Source organism: Kickxella alabastrina (assembly GCF_025024165.1).
Source record: "Kickxella alabastrina strain RSA 675 chromosome Unknown BX661scaffold_2, whole genome shotgun sequence".
Taxonomy (NCBI): Eukaryota; Fungi; Kickxellomycota; class Kickxellomycetes; order Kickxellales; family Kickxellaceae; genus Kickxella; species Kickxella alabastrina.
This window is the reverse complement of record NW_026251473.1, coordinates 776016-794652: the sequence shown is the minus strand read 5'-3', so window position 1 is coordinate 794652 and position 18637 is coordinate 776016. Positions and strand designations below refer to the sequence as shown.

The 18637-nt window shown below is 47.1% G+C and overlaps 8 protein-coding genes across 8 annotated transcripts; 4 read left to right on the top strand and 4 right to left on the bottom strand.

Annotated features, from left to right (window-relative positions):
• Positions 1-2489: 2489 nt before the first annotated feature.
• BX661DRAFT_215687 (uncharacterized protein) lies at positions 2490-4524 on the bottom strand (the record flags this gene model as incomplete). The annotated part of the gene is made up of 5 exons (XM_051538760.1): positions 2490-2819; positions 2918-2982; positions 3055-3178; positions 3463-3869; positions 4188-4524. 5 exons carry the CDS (start codon positions 4522-4524, stop codon positions 2490-2492), a joined length of 1263 nt encoding a protein of 420 aa, XP_051394703.1.
• A 467-nt stretch (positions 4525-4991) lies between these two features.
• On the bottom strand, positions 4992-7263 carry BX661DRAFT_176968 (uncharacterized protein; the record flags this gene model as incomplete). The annotated part of the gene is made up of 2 exons (XM_051534532.1): positions 7050-7263; positions 4992-6878 (listed from the first exon to the last, which is right to left on the bottom strand). Coding segments are annotated over exons 1-2 (1643 nt in total), but the record flags the coding sequence as incomplete, so codon positions are not given.
• A 1519-nt stretch (positions 7264-8782) lies between these two features.
• On the top strand, positions 8783-10704 carry BX661DRAFT_176966 (uncharacterized protein). The gene is made up of 2 exons (XM_051534531.1): positions 8783-9146; positions 9236-10704. The coding sequence occupies exons 1-2, from the start codon at positions 9046-9048 to the stop codon at positions 10632-10634; spliced, it is 1500 nt and encodes a 499-aa protein (XP_051394701.1). The 5' UTR covers positions 8783-9045; the 3' UTR covers positions 10635-10704.
• BX661DRAFT_176965 (Elongator complex protein 5) lies at positions 10705-12171 on the bottom strand. Its single transcript, XM_051534530.1, has one exon. It carries the CDS (start codon positions 12126-12128, stop codon positions 10863-10865), a length of 1266 nt encoding a protein of 421 aa, XP_051394700.1. The 5' UTR covers positions 12129-12171; the 3' UTR covers positions 10705-10862.
• A 271-nt stretch (positions 12172-12442) lies between these two features.
• Positions 12443-13853, top strand: BX661DRAFT_176962 (ubiquitin-conjugating enzyme/RWD-like protein). The gene is made up of 3 exons (XM_051534529.1): positions 12443-12615; positions 12817-12912; positions 13174-13853. The coding sequence occupies exons 1-3, from the start codon at positions 12592-12594 to the stop codon at positions 13522-13524; spliced, it is 471 nt and encodes a 156-aa protein (XP_051394699.1). The 5' UTR covers positions 12443-12591; the 3' UTR covers positions 13525-13853.
• Positions 13854-14592: 739 nt separating this feature from the next.
• On the top strand, positions 14593-15529 carry BX661DRAFT_196047 (Tim17/Tim22/Tim23/Pmp24 family-domain-containing protein; the record flags this gene model as incomplete). Its single annotated transcript, XM_051538013.1, has 2 exons — positions 14593-14738; positions 15079-15529. 2 exons carry the CDS (start codon positions 14593-14595, stop codon positions 15527-15529), a joined length of 597 nt encoding a protein of 198 aa, XP_051394698.1.
• A 298-nt stretch (positions 15530-15827) lies between these two features.
• BX661DRAFT_140006 (uncharacterized protein) lies at positions 15828-16202 on the top strand (the record flags this gene model as incomplete). Its single annotated transcript, XM_051532819.1, has 1 exon — positions 15828-16202. The coding sequence occupies one exon, from the start codon at positions 15828-15830 to the stop codon at positions 16200-16202; it is 375 nt and encodes a 124-aa protein (XP_051394697.1).
• A 133-nt stretch (positions 16203-16335) lies between these two features.
• BX661DRAFT_51270 (peptidase family M1-domain-containing protein) lies at positions 16336-18372 on the bottom strand. Its single transcript, XM_051539210.1, has one exon. It carries the CDS (start codon positions 18297-18299, stop codon positions 16455-16457), a length of 1845 nt encoding a protein of 614 aa, XP_051394696.1. The 5' UTR covers positions 18300-18372; the 3' UTR covers positions 16336-16454.
• Between the last annotated feature and the right edge of the window lie 265 nt (positions 18373-18637).

Sequence of the window (18637 nt, the reverse complement as noted above, 5' to 3'; positions counted from 1 at the left end):
AATTAGCATCTATAGTGCAGAAATCCATTCAATCGTTTAAAAATTCAAATCTAAATAACTGGCTGCAGTTTATAGATTGTAGATAAAATAAAATAATTTTGTTAACAAAAAAATTATTGCTTACCAACACCATTTTTGACACTTGCAAGATACTTCAGCGTGCCTCCCAGGGTGTCAAAAGAATTTTTGCGCATAGCGTCAATGGCATGCGGGATCTGGATAATGGGGAATTGGATATGTCCGAAATGACTAAAAAAAGAGAAATGCAACTCAAAACAATGTTTGTTCTGGATGCTAGTCAATTTGGTAACGGGGGAAAGCAGAAGGCCTAAGGGCAGTAAATTACGCGGTATTGACGCAGGCGCAGGCATGTATGATGCTTTATCAAATATTCTGTCTAGGCAGAGGTTGGAGCGCAAGTGTTTGGATACCCTATGGGCTGCCACTAGCAATTTCAGCAAAGTAAACATTACTTTTCAATTAAAATATTATGTATTATTTGTAGATACATACAATTTGTTAGCCAGCATTAAAATAACAAATGGTTAACTCATGTCTTCTAAATGAGGTTTCAACATATATTTATTTATAATCAAATACAAAAAAGTATAATTTGTGGTCGTTAAATGATAATAAAAAGCAATATGATAATGTTATTGTTGCACAGACTGAAGATATGGAAGTGGATGTTGAGGTTGAGAATCGTGAAACAGGTTTCCACCTACATGCCGATTGATAGGGCACTAATTAAATCATGTAGGCATAAATTAGGGAGACATTACACTGATGCCCAAACATGCTCCCCATTTTGCAATGCACACGCGTGAGTGCACACACACAAAAACCACATTAACTTGCCAAGATACCGGTGTGCCACAGAAGATCCAGTTCTTATCAACGGAGCACACAATTGGCAATTTGCACAACAAAGGCAACGAGGCACATATATAAGATGAGGCCGGTCCTAGTAGCATTTTAGAAACATCAGTAATAAAGCCTTTTATAAATTAAACACCATTTTTTTAACAGTAAACAACTAGTGCTCTCCACACCCCCTCTCATTATAACATTATTACGGTATAAATATTTTTTGTACATCAAGTATTGTTGTAAACAAATCAAATTACATAAATTTTTAAAAAAATATGAAGTACTTGCATAGAAGCTGCTGCTAATAATCAACGGCATTCATTATCCAACTATCATACCATGCATTAACACTGTAATAACAATAAATAGTCTATTAAATATAACCACTAAAAATCCACTATAAGGAGCTAAAGAAGCTCCCTTATCAATTGAAAACTGCAAGTAGAAAACTAGCGATGAATAATCGCAGAAAAAACCACAATTAAAGGTAATCGCAATTGTCACGTGTCATTGCTCTAATTGATATCATACCTACCACCATGCTTTGGTCTTCCCTTCATTAAGATGCGCAGTTTTAAGGTGGTATTTCATTTCTGTTCAGTTCAAAAGTATTTGAACATCCTTATTTGGTGCATTCTATTTTGGCCATCTTTTAAGATTGCTTTATAATCGTTAATATATGTCTTATTTTAATAATGCTGGCTTAGGCAATAATACTCAAGATATAATGCTCCTATATGGTCACATTCTGTTGAAATGGCGATAAGAAATAAAAAATACGTTCACATGTAATAATACACATGTCTTTTATACTATAGAAATTGAGAGTATTTTAATGAACACAGGTAAAAATGAAGTATTTCTGTGGTGCCCAACACACATTTCAAGCCACTATCTTCCTTTCCAACCATCAAGACCCCTCATGGCTGCTATACACATTTCTGTTATTGCTGGCTGACATCAAGGAGCAACATCATATCCACAGCGCTGTCCACACAGCGCTGCCCCTTTTTTAGTTCCCGAAGTAATTTATGATACTTAAAATATATTAGTTTAGACCCACATTTCCTAGAGCATAACATTTTTTGTGAGGTGTAAAACAATTTATTCTCTTTATATTTTTAAAACTTGATGAGTGGGCACGTCTGCCAAAATATAAACTTGCGTGTTAACGAGTGAATTCAGTCAATGTACTCATAAATATATATTCAAAACCCAGGAAAAGAGAAGAGAGAACTAATAAATGTTGTTTTGCCCTTTTTATGACTGTCTTTGTAGCCCAATGCCCATCAGTTGCCATTTTATTTGTGAGCACTAAGTAAATGTATGCCCAACATAAACAGTAAATCCCTGGTCTATTAGCATTTCTCGCAGCCCCTTGCCATGAATTGGCTCATGGTAACTGTGATACAAGGAAATGAGGCTTGTTCCCAGTGATTAATTAATCAAACACCCGTTAATTCCTGACTCAGACATGCGAGAATATTGCATCTGAGCAATATAAATAGTAGAGTAACACAAATGATTGATGCCATTACTCATTAGCTTTTTTAGTTCATGTTAAATAATACTTTTTATTGTAACAGTAACGGGTCATGCCTGGGGTCAATTGCCAAGAATTAGGACCAGATCTGGCCCATATTTTGCACGTAAATATTTTGCAAGTTTGTCGTCGGTATGATTTCTGTTAATAAAGGAAAGATAGCGGAGCTTGCAGTGGAGGGATCAGTTGAGCTGCTGCCGTTGTATTTCCGACTCTTGCCAAGGGTCTGTGTGTTGTGATAATTCTCTGTCAAATCAAAACATCCCTTTCGGCGCTCAAGTAGGTATTCGACATACAACTTGCAATTAAGTGTGCTGGAGCCAGGGTGGTTAAGCGCGCGCTCAGCATCCTCAACAGACGTATACCAACCATTTGTTTCCGCCTTGGAAAGCTTTGCAGGGTCAAGCTGGAATACATTTTTTGCATTTTTGCGGATCCGACGAAACATGGATTCATGACGCTTATTAGCCTGAAATTTATGTTATGGCAGAAAGTCTTCCTCACCCTTTTTGTAATTGCTGTCATATCCCAGACAATAAAGTATATCCCGTCGACTGTATCACAAATAACTGATTTACCAAAAATATCATTAATGCCATTTTTTGGCAAAGTACTAATGTATTCGAGAGAAGCCTTCTTACTGTGGGGCATACCACTGGCAAGTTCACCGTCATTACTGCTGCTGTTGTTGTCAGCATCGCCAGAACTTTTCCAAGACTGTAAAATGCTCTTATCCTTGATCCTCTCAGTCCTGATATGCTTTTTCTGTGTATTTGCAGGCGAGTCGAGTAATACGATTATTGCAATGCTATCCGCATGAATGATCCCTCCAAACTTGTGTGATTTGGCTACCTCTCGAGTATGTCACAGTTTAGACACATGGCGTTGCATGTTGCCTTACTGAGATTAATTGATTACGCGCGTGGCAATTAAGAAATGATGTTTTTATTATAGCTTATTTATATGCCAAGAACATATAAAAGGTGTGGCTATCGGGAAGCCAGTAATTGTTCTCCTTGGAAGGTATAAATATCCCTTTTGATTTATACCCCTTTGTAACAAATATCGAGCGAGAATGACCAACAAGATATATCACAAAAGAGTGACCAAATTTCCTCTGGCAACTTGACTAAAAGCTCCCTCATAGGCGGAATCTTGGGGAACTCAATATCCAGGCAAAGACTGTCCTTGTGCAGTGCTCTGAGTCGGCTCATAGTGACAGACAGAATACTCCGTGAAAAAATGGTCTTATCGATTGTAGTAGACCCTGGTACAATAGACGTCCTCATCAGGAAGAGGGAAATTGTCTTCATTTCCTTGAGATTTAAAAACCGGAAAATTTCAACAAAAGTCCCAATGTAGTTCACTGTATTGGCCACAGTGTCATACTGGAACCCCTTGTTGCTAAAGCTGTAGCCCTTGGGGTAGGTGCCAAAGAAGCTCTCAATTAGGCGCGCTATTCTGTCGCGAAGCACAGAGTCTAAAATCTGCTTAGTGTTGATCTACTTCCCGGCTTTGCTAGTTGTAGCAGACAGTAGATCTCTCTTCATTGTGCCTGCTGGAATTCTGATATCCTTGCTTATGTACTGTTGTATTTGTTTTTCAGTATGGCCACCCTCACTCTCAAGAATCTAGTACTGTTGTTTAGTCCTTTTCTTTACGTCAAGTGTTATGTCAACCGTATGTTTCAATTGCCTGTTAAAGCGCTGAGATATATGAGATTTATACGCCACCAGAATTGTCGGTCCCTCATAATTAGCAATATTGGGCGTACCAGTGAGATGTGGGCACTCAAACTTGATATCCTTGACGAATGTGTGCCTGTGCTTGTTGACGAGTTTGCCGTTTTCAGTTTTAAGGTTGTTTCTGCATGGTTTATTTCTGGCGTCGAGGCAAAGGGCGATGAAACACTCCTTAAAGAAAACTGGATTTAGATGGTTGACGATATTAAAGCCCTCGTTATCCAGCTCTTGTAAAAAGATATACTGTGCGAGCTCGTATGTGGCTGCTGTAACATGGTGGATAATGACGACATGTTCGCGCAGAACTGTCAAAAAGTAGGAACAGTGCATCTTGCAGAGGCCGAGGAGCGCCTCTACGCTAATGGGCATAAAAATAAAAATAAAAAGTCGAATGGTAAGACTATTTTCCAAAGAGTATATAAATATATTTTCCTAAACTAAAACTAACTAAAAAAGGCTCATCGACTTCATTGCATTCGCAGGGGATTATTATATCCAACACATCCAAAACAATAACAAGCACCAGCACTGGAATTGGCATTGGAATTGGTATTGGCACCAGTACTGGTTTAAGTGCCTAAAATCCCAAAAGCCAGCGCCCTGATTCCCTGTTTTCCCAACCCGCAATGGTACTGAAAATAGGCGTTGGTACAGGGCGCGCTGAATACCAGCCATTTTATAGTGTTTTATAGTATTTTCTAATAAATAAAACTCCAAAAACCCCAATCTAAAATATCTGAACCCCGAAATTTTGTATGGAATCGCTCTACAGAATCGCTCTATGGAGTTGCTCAATGGAAAATTCATTTTTTTAATTCAGGAATGTCGATAAACTTCATGTTTTAGGCGCTAAAACCAAATTATTTATTCATTTCCTCCAACAAAGAAGTATTTTTATTTTAGGCAGGCAAAAAATGGAGAAATGAAGTATTTCTTCACCCCGCATTTTTCATCGCGTATCACGCAAAATTAAATCTTAATTTTTCAGCGCTTGGCTCCCTTCTTGCCCTTCTTTCCCTTGGCGGTAGACCTCTCCTGTACGATTTGCTCCGCCAAGTGCCGAGGAAGGTTGTTGGCCAGGGCATGGCCGGTGTCCTTGATGTGGTTGAATAGATGGTTGCGTGTCTCGAATTCCCGGCCGCACACGTTGCACCGCAGATCGCTGCCGCCTTCTTTTTGTTCCTTAATTTTTTGCCGCTCGCGACGCAGCTCCTTCTTCGACACGCGCTGCGCACTGCCGGCAGTGTCAGGCTTGGAGGGGGGGTCGCTGGAATTTGATAGACGCGCACCTTCAATGTCCGCTAAGTCTAAGTCTAAGTCCACTGGCTCGAGGCTTTGCGAGATCGCAACATCTTGTGCCAGCAGCATGTTTGCCTGTTGGCGCCGCTTCTTCTTACTCTTCTTACTCTTGCTCTTGGCCTCCTGCGCCAGACTCACGCTTCCAACCATCTGGGCCAGGATAGAGTCCTCGTCGTCCGTGCAATCATCCTCAATGTCGGTGATGTGGCTGTCTGATGCAGCTTCGGTGAGGTCGCTATGTTCGTCGAGGATGGGGTCACTACATGCTGGCTGCGTCGAATTGCCGCGAGTCCCAGACAACTTTGCCATGCGGCGCTCCTCACGCATCATTTCGCGCCGGATCTCGCGCACGGCCTTTTGGTGCTTCTTACTCTTCTCGTGGTTCTCTTTTTGCGCAGCCGTTTTAAATAGCTTGTCGCATGTGAAGCACACAAGCTCGTTTTCCGGATCGAGCTCATCCCCGGACACAACCTCGAGCTCGATTCCACTTGCAAAATCATCCTTGCCTCCAACGATATCGGTATTGTCGCTGGCGCTATCGCTGTGCTCCTCTGGGGAGTAGTCAAGGTGCTCGTCCAAAAACTTTGAGTAGTCGACCTCCTCCCACGCCTGGCGCACATACGTGCTGGCGTCTTCAACAACTGCGGCGCGTTGTTCGGCCATGCGGCGCTTGCGCTCGCTTTCCCGCTCCAGCTGCAGGGCCTGCTGCTCATCTGTGTAGCGCTTGTAACGTGGGTCGCGCTTCTTGAGCCAGGAAGCTAGGTTCTGGACAGTTTCAGTGAATTCCCGCTTCGCCTTGTCGCGCAGGACCTTGTTTTCCTTCTCCATCAGCCGTCTGATCTGGCGGTTCTCTGCATCTGCCAGCCGAAATCTGTCAAACCAGCCAAACGACTTGCGCGACGAAAAGCTCGTCCAAAAGTTGTAAAAGTCGCGCAGTGTAGACCCGGTGCCCTCGCTTCGACGCGGCTGGCGGTTCGACCGGTTCTGGGATCTCGCATAGGCGGCGTCCTCATCGAACAGAGTAAAAGACGTACCAAAGTCAAGATTTTGTAGGTAGTCCATTTGGCTTTCCGTTTCGGGGTCATACACGTCGAGCTCTTCATCGCGGAGCCGTGCAAATAGGCCGCGATAGACCGTGTAGAATCCTGACGGCGAGTCGTCGAATCCACGAAAGGACGACAGGCTAAAAAATTTCATTAGATAATCTGTCGAAACAAAGCTGACATTCGCGCTCTGGCCACCCTGGCCGTGGCCCGATCCCGTCCCACTGGCTGAAGCAGCGGCCATGTAGTCGTCGCCGCGTAGAATCTGTTCGCGGTGGTTATCATACCATGCGCGCTCCTGGGGGTCGCTCAGCGTCTCGTATGCCTCCTTGATCTCGGCAAATATGCGAGTGGACTCGTCAGTGTTCCCGTGGTTCTTGTCTAGTTGCCAGAGAGTGTGTGTTTGCAGCAGCAGCAGCCGAGGCATGCAGGGCTGCGCATATACATACAGAAAAGATGGCCTGCGGTATTAGTATGTAGCAGGTGTGCAAGTGTGCAGCACGCAGGCTTTTTTCAGTATGCCTGGCAACAGCAGCGGGGTTCGACTCTTACCTGGATGCCAGATGAGCGCCTGCTTGCGGTATGCGCGCTTAAGGTCAGAATCACTAGCGCCGTGCTCAACTTCAAGCAACTCGTAGTAACATGTCCTCGCCATTTCTGTGTTCTATTTCTGTGCACTGTGAATCGAAATAGTAAATTTTTCGGACGAGTATATTAGACAAAGTGAGAAATAAAAACAAAGTGAATTTAAGTAAGCAAAGGAGAGGATAAAAAGGGGGAGGCGAACACATACAAAAGTTTATGACGTGCGGGCGCTCATTTTTTATTTGCTTAATTCTATTAAATCCAGATCACCAAGAGGCTTTGGATGGAGGAATATGTGTATCATGGTCATGTTGTTATTAAAGTTTTGGAGCGTAAAACTCCATTCATATTTTTTTGGTCAACCGCTCGTATATTTTGGTTGTCTGTCAATTTTTCATACTCTTTTTGGCGATTTTTCTTGAAAGTTTTTTATTGAGTTCGTTGGCTGCAATATTTGTTTTTTACTTGTAAAAAGTGAAAATATGTCACGGGGAATGACATATTTATACATTTGTTTTGCACCATTTCCCTCTAACCTAAGTCTTCTCTACTATGTTTGATACACAAAAAAGCACACGAATGCGCGATTTGGTCTGATTAATCAGTTCAGATATAAAAGGAAAGGGAGCCAAGCGATGCTGTATGTTTTTTAGCAGCTGAATGTTTGAGCTTTGTCGAGGTTGTCGGATCGAAGGCAGAAGTTTAAAGAAATATTGTACTAATAGCGATTTTCAAAATTATTGCAACTATGAAGCTATAGTTTGCCTGGTTGCTTGCTTGCGTTTGTTGTTTCTGCTGCTGCTGCTTCTTTTTTACTTTGTCTACGAAAAGCCGATATTTGGTTGGTATTATAAAATAAACTAAAAGTCAACATAGTAAAAATGGAAGAATCACTCACTGGAGTGGGTGTCATGTCACTTATCTTTTCGGGATCCATAGATACTAGATAATTACTAGCCATTTTAAGCTGCGCTTCTAATGTGTTGCAAGTTAGTTCAGATAATGTAACTATAAAAGAAGTGCACTCAGGAATAGTTAGCAGCACTATTTCAACTATTCGAGCAAAAAATGTAATTTCCAAAGTTTACAAATGTGTTTTGTAAACCACTCGACTAGTGTTGTAAATAATTGGCTTACAATTTTATTACTGAATTATTGTTTCGCAGCTCACTCAAAAAACAGTATTCACAATCACACGATTGATTTATAACCCCAGAAAGCTCATAAAACGAGGTACGATACTTCACAGAATTCAGAGCCAGCGCTCAAGGGCAAGACCAAGGCCGCTATCCAGTCCAGCACCAAGTTCAGGTGTTGGAACCGTGGCATTGCATTGGTGTGCAACCTCATTATGATATTTCTATATCATCGCGCATTTTTAGAGTGCCACCCAGCTTTCAAACACCCTGCTAGACTGCCAATTGATCCGAATGCCACGCCCAAGACAGACGCTGCTACAAAGCGCAACAATAATAGATAGTGTTCATCGTTTTCCTCAACATCAAGGGAGCTGTTACTATACTACCTGAAGGCTCGATCCTCATTGGGTAAAACCAGTGACTACGAAATGGATGGAGGGCTTCTTTCCAAAACTCACCAATAATAATAAAAACCATTATTTTCTCAATTGTGATGTTTTCAAATCCCTAACGCTGCGGATTTAGTGCAGGAAGAGATTTTAAGTTCTTCTGCGCTCGGAAGCTGTTTCAAAGCTTTGCTTTTTTTGCTTCCCCACATCCCCTTTGGCCTTTAACCTTTTGGTTTGGCTTTAGCTATTTCTTTTTTCTTTTTCTTTTCTTGAGTTTTGAAACATATTCTAACAGCTCACCTTGTATTTTTTCCCAATCAATTTTTCTATATACACAAAAAATACTTCTCAATTTGTGTACACGAGTATTTTGCCCAGCCACCTTTTACTAAAAAATGTACGACTATACTTCAGACGGGTTCATGGACGAGGACGATGAGGACGAATTTGTCTACTCCGAAGAGGAGTCTGACGTCGATTCCGGCTCTCTGGCAAATGACGGCAATGCCGGCCACACACAGCAATCGCAGAGCCAGGTCAGGTACTCAGAAGACGCCAGCTACGACGACGACGACTACTATGGGGGCGAGACCGGCGATTTTGATTCTATTTTGGCAGCGCACAGGGGAAAAAAGTCGTGGGAGGTTGACTTTAAGGTGCATAACGAAGCCGAGCTTAGCGCCAAGCAGGACGCCATCGTTGCGCGCCTGGAGCCCGTGCTGGCAACGTCGAAGGACACGACCACGCTGCTGCTGCGCTGCTACTTTTGGAAGGAAGACCCCCTGGTCGAGGACTATCTCATGGATCCCGATCGCATGATGAGCAAGGCTGGCGTATCGATCAACCAAGAGGACGTGTGCATTAGGTCGGGCGACGCTGACTTTGTCTGCGAGATTTGCTACAATGAGGGCTCCAACGAGGAGTTTCTCGTGCCATCGTGCGGGCACCGCTACTGCACGACATGTTACCGGACGTACCTCGCCGGCAAGGTGCATGAGGGCGGCTCGTGGAGGATCAGGTGCCCAGCGCCAAAGTGTGGCATGCTGGTTGGCACCAAGGCCGCACGGCTGCTGTTGGAGTCCAACAAAGACGACCTTGCGCGCTACAACCACAACCTTACGCGTAGCTTTGTTAACGACCGCGACTCGTTTGTATGGTGCCCAGCGCCCAACTGCGAGTTCGCTATCGAGTGCCAAGTTCCGCGGTCGGCGATGACTATGGTCGTCCCGACAGTGGTGTGCAAGTGCGGTAACCGCTTCTGCTTTGGGTGCCAGCTGCCCGATCACATGCCGGCGCCGTGCCATCTGGCGTCCACATGGTTGGACAAGTGTAAAGACGATTCGGAGACGGCCAGCTGGATTAAGGTCAACACGAAGGAGTGCACCAAGTGCAAGGCGACCATCGAAAAGAACGGGGGCTGCAACCACATGTCATGCCGTGAGTGCCGCTATGAGTTCTGCTGGGTGTGCATGGGCCCATGGGCTGAGCACGGCCAGCATTTTTACAACTGTAACCGTTTCAACGAGAGCTCCAGTAAGGACGCGCGCGACTCAATTTCTGAGACACGCGCGCAGCTTGAGCGCTACATACATTACTTCACGCGCTACAACAACCACGAGCAGAGCGCTAAGCTCGCGCGCAAGCTGCTGGCCACCACCGAGAAGAATATGGATCAGCTGCAGCGCGAGCTCACGCTTTCGTGGATCGAGGTGCAGTTTCTCAGCGACGCCGTCGACATTCTCAGCATCTGCCGCTCGACGCTCAAGTGGACGTACGTGCTGGCCTTTTTCATGAAGCCCGACAATCAGAACCAGATGGTTATATTCGAGAACAACCAGTCAGATCTGGAGATGGCCACCGAGCAGCTCAACGACCTCGTCGAGAACCCAACCTCCCACGGCTCCATCGAGGACATCAAGCGCAAGATCATTGACAAGTCAACCTACGTCAAGTCCCGGCGGGAGACTCTGCTCTCCGACACGGCCGCTGGGCTCCAGGAGAACCGGTGGACGTTCTCTATCTAAATTTCCTTAGTGTGCTTGATCTGGCCAGCGCCCTTTTATGTTTTATTGACACAAAAATACACAACCTTGTTATATTAATCAAGTTTGAAGAGTTGTTTTGTTTTCAAAACTCCCAATAGCAACATATACGTTTGAATGTAACTAGCAACGTGCCACACATGCTGCTGATGTGCTGTCTAAAAATGCAGCAAGCGCGCCCTCACCATTTATCGGCTGGCCGTCTCTGGCTCAGATCTCGAGGTCGTCATCGGGGTCATCCTCGTCCCAATCGTCCTCGTCGTCCAGCTGGTAAAAGATATCGCCTGCAACGGCCCCCACAGAGTCGGAAGGGGGCTCTCCGGATGCTGATGCCATCTGTGCGTCCATATATGGCATCTCCACGCTGGCTTTATCGCGGCGCTGCCTGTCGGTCAGGTTAAGATTGAACGACAGGTTTGCGGCTGGGTCCGAAGAGGGCTGCAGTGAAGCATGCTGCGTCTGACTCACGACTGCGGAGTTAAAATTATTGGCCGCCACTGCTGCTGCAGCTGTGGCAGCGGTGTTTGCTTGGGGTGGCGCCGACGAAGATCCTGCCTGGGGAGCCAAAGCCAAGCCTGAGGCTGGGGCTACATGCTGAGGCAGCTGCGAGCCGGCAGAGACATCCACGGCCAGGAACTTTGGCAGTCGAGTCTGCGGGTCAATCTCAAACGTTGCAACCTCAAATCCAATCTTTCCAGACTGCCTCTTGTGCTCCAGGCGGACAAGGCCGCGCCGGGGATCGTTGTCGCGCAGAGAAATAAAGGGTAGCTGGTTACCGTCCGAGTACCATCCGGGCATCCATGTTTTCAAATCGTCCAGCGGATGCACGTCCACCATGACATCTGCCAGGTCGCACAGAGCGTTGGCCGTGTAGAGTGAGTCCGTAACGCCGGGGCTTTTGGACTGGCTGCTGTCGTAGCGGACAGACGCATCGCATGAAAACCGAATCAGAAAGCGAGACTTTATCGAATTGCCCACCGATCCGCGGATGCTGCGCAGCAGGGCCAGCGTGGATGCGCGCGAGGACCGCAGCAGCCGGTCGATGCTGTCAACAAAAACCAGAACACCGGTCCGGCTGTCGCCACCGCTGCCGCCGTTCGCCGCTACGCCCCCCTCTTGTGCCCGCCGTATATGGCCCTCGATCTCGCTCTGCAGGCGCGCAAAGTCGGTCCGTTTGAGCAGGCCCGGCAACAAATAAGAGGATGATGAAGGCGACGACTCTTGCACGCTGAGAATGCTCTCCACTGTTGGGCGCTGGTCGACCAGCCTGAAGAGCGGGGAGGCCCTAATGTCAGAGCTCGGCAGGCCCTCTAAGCACACTGCAATCACGTACATTCCGCGCACCAGGCTCTCCCGCACCATTGCCTCTTGTAGCGGCAATGCTGTCTGCCGCACTGTTTCTGAGAGGATAACCAGCGGCGCCGTGTACTGCTGGTACGCAGCCAAGCGCCTAATTGAAAGACCAGTTGCGCTCATCAAGGGGAGTAAATAATGAAAGTATGGAAAATACAAATTGCTGGTTAGCGAGCGAAAAAAGGAAACAGGGCAAATTATAAGCACCATGACTTGTTGACCACCCCGGTCGATCGCGTGCGCGTTCACGACAGTAATCAAGTGATCACGGGATAATTAGGCATGGCCCAGAATGCACAAAGGCAAAAAGGGATTGGATTTTGCATAGCAAAAGCAGAGAAAGGGCTACAAGCCCACTCTTTCTGCTATTTGCCTCAGAAAAGCCCGCCTGACAAGAAAAGAACAAAATGCCGATATTATTATTTTCCTGCGAAGAGTGCCAAACAAAGCTTCTGGATATTCCATCGTTTTCAATTGCTTTTTTTCCTCTTTTTCTTTTCTCTATTTTTTAAAATTTACTTTGACATTACAATTCTGTCTTTTATTGTAGAGTACTGCATTCTATATTCTATATTACTTTAAACCAATGGCTCTTAAGCGTATTAACAAGGTACGTTGGCTGAATTGAGTGGAAATGCAATAACCCATCCATCATCTTGTCAGATTTAGATTTGTCATTTGACTGGATGCAGCCCGCTGGCTGCGCATACTGCGTTAGCTATGCTATTCTCGGAAACATGCCTGTTTGCTACTACTGCCCTCAGCTGTTATTAATATTTTTATTTTTTTGCATTTCTCGTCGATTCTGTAGGAACTCAAGGATCTCGAGAGGGACCCTCCATCGAGCTGCAGTGCCGGTCCGATTGGAGACGATTTGTTCCACTGGCAGGCTACCATCATGGGCCCGGTAAGTATTTTATGCCGCTCGCTGCTAGCATATTTGATACATTTCTATCATTGGCATTTGCACATAAAATCCAGCCTCGGTGTGCCGCAACTTGGTAGTGCGCCGACTGGCTAGCAACAATGCTGCGGTCACGCATTGACCTCACTCGTACACACTATTGTTTGCTGTGTGTTTTGTTCTCATTTACATACAATTTCTTGCAATTTGCCAACTAATAACAAAACCACTTGTACCAACTTTGCCCTCTCTTCTGCTATATAGGAAGATAGTCCCTACCAGGGTGGCGTGTTCTTTTTGAACATTCACTTCCCTACGGACTACCCATTTAAGCCGCCAAAGGTGTGCTTCACCACCAAAATCTACCACCCCAACATCAACAGCAACGGCAGCATCTGCCTAGATATTCTCAAGGACCAATGGTCGCCGGCGTTGACCATCTCCAAAGTCTTGCTGTCAGTCTGCTCGCTGCTGACTGACCCGAACCCTGATGATCCCTTGGTGCCCGAGATTGCCCACTTGTACAAGACCGACCGTGATAGATATGAGGATACGTCCAAGGATTGGACCCGTAAATATGCTAGTAAGTACCTTCCAGCTGCTGATCTGCTGTAATGCTAGAAATGCGTGCCAGGCAGAACATGAGGCACATTGCATCCTGCATTGCATCCTGTAACCCAATTTTTTGTATTGTATCGTGCTGCACTGTTTTATTGCAGAATCCTTTAAATATTGTTTTTGCTAACCGTTATTTGACCGCGCTTTTCCGCTCTGTTTTTTTGTGTGAATAGTGTAAACTCAGCCGACAACCGCCGCACTGGCACGACTACGCTGAATCTTCGAATTAGTGTGTTGATATTGGAGCGATGTATTTCGGTCTATGGAGCTAATTTGTTTCTTTTTTCTTCTACTCATCTTTTAATAAACACTTGGCTTTATTCGAATTTTGTTGGTACTGTTGTTTTTGTTGGCATGTTAGATAGTTTAGCTGGATAACTGACTGGCCTGCAAAGCATCGGCATCGGCATCGGCATCGGCAGTTATTTTTGTTTGTTTGCATGTATGTATGTTTGTTTGAATGTTTGGTGGTTTATTGGTATTGTCGCGATCTGCCAGATGCTGCTGTATGTGTCGAATTTAGCTTTGGATTTAGATCTGGATCTGGATCCATCGCTTTATCCGCTCCCCCAGCTGATTCTCGCAGTACAATTGACACAATAAGTGAGAATCAGGGACAAGTAAGCAGCCACTGACAAAAAAGACAGCTTTTTCATTAAAATTTCACATGTGAGTGTTGTTTGCAGTGGCCATCTCCTTGTCACATGGGCCAGTCAAGCCAGGCTGGTGGGCCAAGTCAAATCAAGTCAAGCCAGGAAATTCTCCATGCGTGCATCCAAAATGCAAGATGTGAAAATAGGCCCAGCAACCAGACATCCGCCTATATTACCTGCCCTCCATTTGACTTTTTGCCATGAAATATACGCTTTCTTCTCTTGGACCCCACCCCCTTTTTCTTGTATTATTATTTTTGCTTTTATTGTCTGTCCATATCTGCTATCGTATTACTGTATCTGCTGCACTGCCAAGCACCCCATCATCTACCGTCCGCCTTAAGCAGCTCTGTGCGGTATCACTTTTTCCCCTTTGTCTCGCAGCCCTGCTAGCGCTAATATATATACACACATGGACGCACTCAACAGCATTGTTCTTAGCCCGCATTACCACGACATCCTGTCTCTTGTAAAGGGCTTTCGAAATGGTGTCGTTTACGGAACCAAAATTCGGTTCCCACATGCGCTCGTAATGACCCTGCTTTTCCGGACCGGCAGGTAAGTCCAACACCTGCTATTGTAAGCAGCAGCACACATATTACGGGGACTCCGCGCAGCAGCTACTGCGCCGAGTATCTGCCCCAGCTATATGCATAGGACGCTGGTCAATAGGGATGGCGCCGGCTGGCATGGCATGGCATGCATGGCACACAGTACATTTTTCTGTTGCAGTGTCTGTCGAACGTCCATTGAAAAGGCATGCACGGACGATTCGTGGCATATTGACATAAGAGTGCGCGCATTGGCTGATCCCGCTATTTTGTTCTAATTGTGACTGCTCGTTGCTCTCATGTATTCTGTTGAGCTTACTTTGTGCGATCGTTTTGTGTGAGTGTAGCCCCCAGGACAAGATCAAGGCGGTCTTAAAGGCGACCAAGGCGCACGCGCGCGGGTTGGCATTTTTTGTCACATCGTACAAGTCGCTCATGCTTCTGCAGCGGCACTTGTCATCAAGCGGCAAGAACACAGACCTGCACACATTCATCGCCGGCTTTGTTGGCGGGTACTTTGTCTTTGGGGAGAAGACTAGCGTCAACCAGCAAATCATTCTGTACCTATTTTCGCGCATTGCGATGGGGCTTGTCAACACAGCGATGAAGGCTGGCAGCTTTGAGGCGCCTCCAAATTCGTTTGCTCTGTTTGCCGCCGTTTGCTGGGGACTAGTAATGGTGCTTTTTCGCAGGGACAAGTCAATGCTCCAGGACTCTCTGAAGAACTCCATGACGTACCTGTACGAGGACTCCGACCACTGGTCGTCACTGAAGACGCTTTTGTGGCACAACAAATAACCAGTGGAGGATCCGCCTGCTAGCTTCTGATATCGCGGCGTGCCACAGCGGAGGGCCCAAACATGTTTTGTTAGGTAGGCCTTATACCCACGTGATGTGGCCCCTCAAGTCGCGACAGTGCGAGATCGATGGGTGCATTTTTCCCTGGCTGTGCGTTTTATTGGCGCGGTGAGGGAAAATTTTTCTATTGTTTTTTTTCTTCTGCACTTCGCATTTGCTCCTTTTTATTATTTTTGTACACTTTATTATATCATAGCTCTATAACACCTTTGCTGTCGCCGTCACTGCTATTATCACCATGAGACTCATCACACACAATATGCTCAAGTGCCACGTGAAGAACTGCACTGATCCCAACCAGCAGTTCCCCTTACGGTTCAAGGAGGTCCAGCTGGAGCAGATCGAGGCCGAACGCAACGACGAGTTCCTGGTGCGCATGCTTCCGCGCCTCGACTGGCCTGCGCTGCTAACGTCGACCAAGGAGTTGGGCATTGCCCTTCCTGAATCTGTGCCAGCCAGCCCCGAAAAGGACGACGAGTTCCTACAGGCTCTGCACACGGCCATTCTCGAGACCCACGTGAAGGAGGGCAACATGGTGTGCAACGGGTGCAGCCACGAGTACAAGATCACAAACGGCATTCCCAACATGCTGCTGGCCGAGCATGAGATCTAGGTTTGTGTGTTTGTCCGGTCTTTGCACAGTCTTTGGGTTCACCATTTTGGGCTTTTTTTTATCAGATTAGATTAATTAGTACAATGCAATACGATAAATAACAATTCAGTTAAAACACAAAGCACATCAATACAAGCGAGAACGGCTAATTATCGCACAATTCGACTGCTGCCACATATATTTATATTTATATTTTGCTGACAAGCAACATAAATGTAATCAGGCGCACACATCGTCGCCCCTTGTATTAGATTACAGACCAAGGTCTTTTTCAACCATGCGCGCGCAAATGGGGTGATAGAACCCGCGCAGCTCCTCGAAGAGCTGCTCGGCAAACTCTTTGTAGCCGGGGCATGCGTGCAGCAAGCGGTAGAGCGGGCGCGTGTACTTCATCCGGCCCTGTGTCGACAGCATATTAGTGACAGTGTCGATGACAGCCATGTGGTTGGACTTTAGCGCGAGTGACAGCCAGCTAAACTTGACCTCGCAGTTGCGGTAGCCGGTCAGCTTGTATGTGTTGTCAAGCGCAGCCAGCGTGTCCTCCTTCAATGGTGAGCTTTCGGCAAGGCGTGTCAAGAAGATTACTGACTGCATTGTCGAAAACACCTCCATGTCCTTGGGCGAGAACTGGCTGTAGTCAGCGGTCTCTGCGGCCTTGATCCAGCGGTCGGCCAGGTCCAGGCACACCTTCTGCGGGCTTTCGTCATACTTGTTTCCAACAGGCGGCATGCCGGGAGCGCTAAACCACGAGTCCCACGCTACCTGGTTCAAGAGCTCCAGCTTGGCTGGGTCGTGGCTGGCAAAGTAGGACAGCAAAAAGTCCTTCCAATCCTGCGTGTCGATTGACTTGCCCTGGAACTCGTTGATGTAGGCACGCATGTAGGGCTCAAACACGTTGGGGCCACCCAAAATCAGCTCGAGGTAATACAGCAGATGCGCACCCTTGTCATACGGGACAGTCGAGTAGGCATCATCGGGATCCACGCCGTCCAACTTGGGCACCAGCGCTGTGAGCGGGCTATCCTTGCCATAGAACTCAACAGACTCTAGTAGGTCGGCCTCACCAATAACGCAGCTGAGCTGGCGTGCGTCTTCGCCACTGAGGCGGGCCACGATCTTGCGCTCAAAGTACGTAGTCCAGCCCTCATTCAGCCAGAAGTGCTCCCAGTTCTTGGCTGTGACCAAATTGCCCGACCAGCTGTGCGCAATCTCGTGCGCAATGACGTCGGTCAGTGAGCGGTCGCCGGCCAGCAGGGTAGGCGTGACAAACGTCAGGCAGGGGTTCTCCATGCCGCCGAACGGGAACGAAGGGGGCAACACAAGAAGGTCATAGCGGCCCCATACGTACGGCGTGATGAGGTCCTCGGCGGTCTGCAGAATGTTCTCCATCTCGGCAAACTCCCACGCGCAGGCGTCCAGGTTCTCGGGCTCGGACCACACGGCGCACCGATCGCTGACCTTGGCCATCGCCAGGTTACCCACGACCAGGGCCACCAGGTACGATGGGATTGTAATCTTCTGCTCAAAGCTGAACACCCTCGCGTCGCCGACATCGCGGCTGCCACTAGAAATGGCACTCATCAGCGCCGTCAGCGGCTTGGGGACCTGCACCTCGGCCGAGTAGGCAATCTTGACTGACGGGCTATCCTGGCAGGGGAACATGCTGCGCGCGTGGATCTCCTCGCACTGCGTGAATAGGTAGGGATATGACTTGCCCAGTGTTTGCTCGGGCGTCAAAAACTGGATGGCACCTCCCTTGGACGTCGTCTCGTATTCAATAACAATACGGAACTTGTCGCCCGCGGCCACCGGCTCCGGCAGTGCCATGCGCAGTGCAGTGCCGTATATTTTGTGCTTCGTGCTCGTGTCAAAGCTGAGCGCTGTTGTCTGGCCCGCAGCATCAACCAGGCTGGCGCTCTTGACCACCAGGTGCGCACTGTCCAGGACGACCTCCTGAGTGTGCTTCAGTGCCTGCATGTTGAGCGCCGCGGAGCCTCGCAGCACCTTGCCTCCAAAATCAACCGCGACATCCAGGTGCACATGCGAGGTTGTCACCTCATCGAGGTTGGACTGCGAATTGGGATCGATTTCAAACATTTAGTGGCTATGAAATTTAGCGGTGAGAATAATAATAAAAAAGTGGTTGTGAAGAGAGCTTTGTGCTTCAAAATTATCAAAAATCGCTTTCCCACGATAATTTACAATTTTGCAATGCATTTTTAACAGGCGCGTGAGAATGTCAGCGAGCCATGCATGATCGTCAGAGCCAGTCTGCTACAGTGAGTATGGACCGACTGACCGCCCGAGCCACGAGCTGTGTTTGGCAGAGGCCAAGCTGGACAGTCCGGCTCAAACGCAAATTTGCTTTCAGCTTTGGCCGCCTTTCTGGCCTTTGAAAGCAAAAGAAAAATTTGGCGTACCCTTTGCCATGCTGC

Coding starts and splice junctions, on each gene's coding strand:
- BX661DRAFT_176965 (XM_051534530.1), bottom strand. CDS start 12,128: ATGAGCGCAACTGGTCTTTCAATTAGGCGCTTGGCTGCGTACCAGCAG.
- BX661DRAFT_176962 (XM_051534529.1), top strand. CDS start 12,592: ATGGCTCTTAAGCGTATTAACAAG. Junction 12,616..12,816: donor CTCTTAAGCGTATTAACAAG/GTACGTTGGCTG, acceptor TCGATTCTGTAG/GAACTCAAGGATCTCGAGAG. Junction 12,913..13,173: donor AGGCTACCATCATGGGCCCG/GTAAGTATTTTA, acceptor TCTGCTATATAG/GAAGATAGTCCCTACCAGGG.
- BX661DRAFT_51270 (XM_051539210.1), bottom strand. CDS start 18,299: ATGTTTGAAATCGATCCCAATTCGCAGTCCAACCTCGATGAGGTGACA.
- BX661DRAFT_176966 (XM_051534531.1), top strand. CDS start 9,046: ATGAGGACGAATTTGTCTACTCCGAAGAGGAGTCTGACGTCGATTCCG. Junction 9,147..9,235: donor CACAGCAATCGCAGAGCCAG/GTCAGGTACTCA, acceptor GGCAGCGCACAG/GGGAAAAAAGTCGTGGGAGG.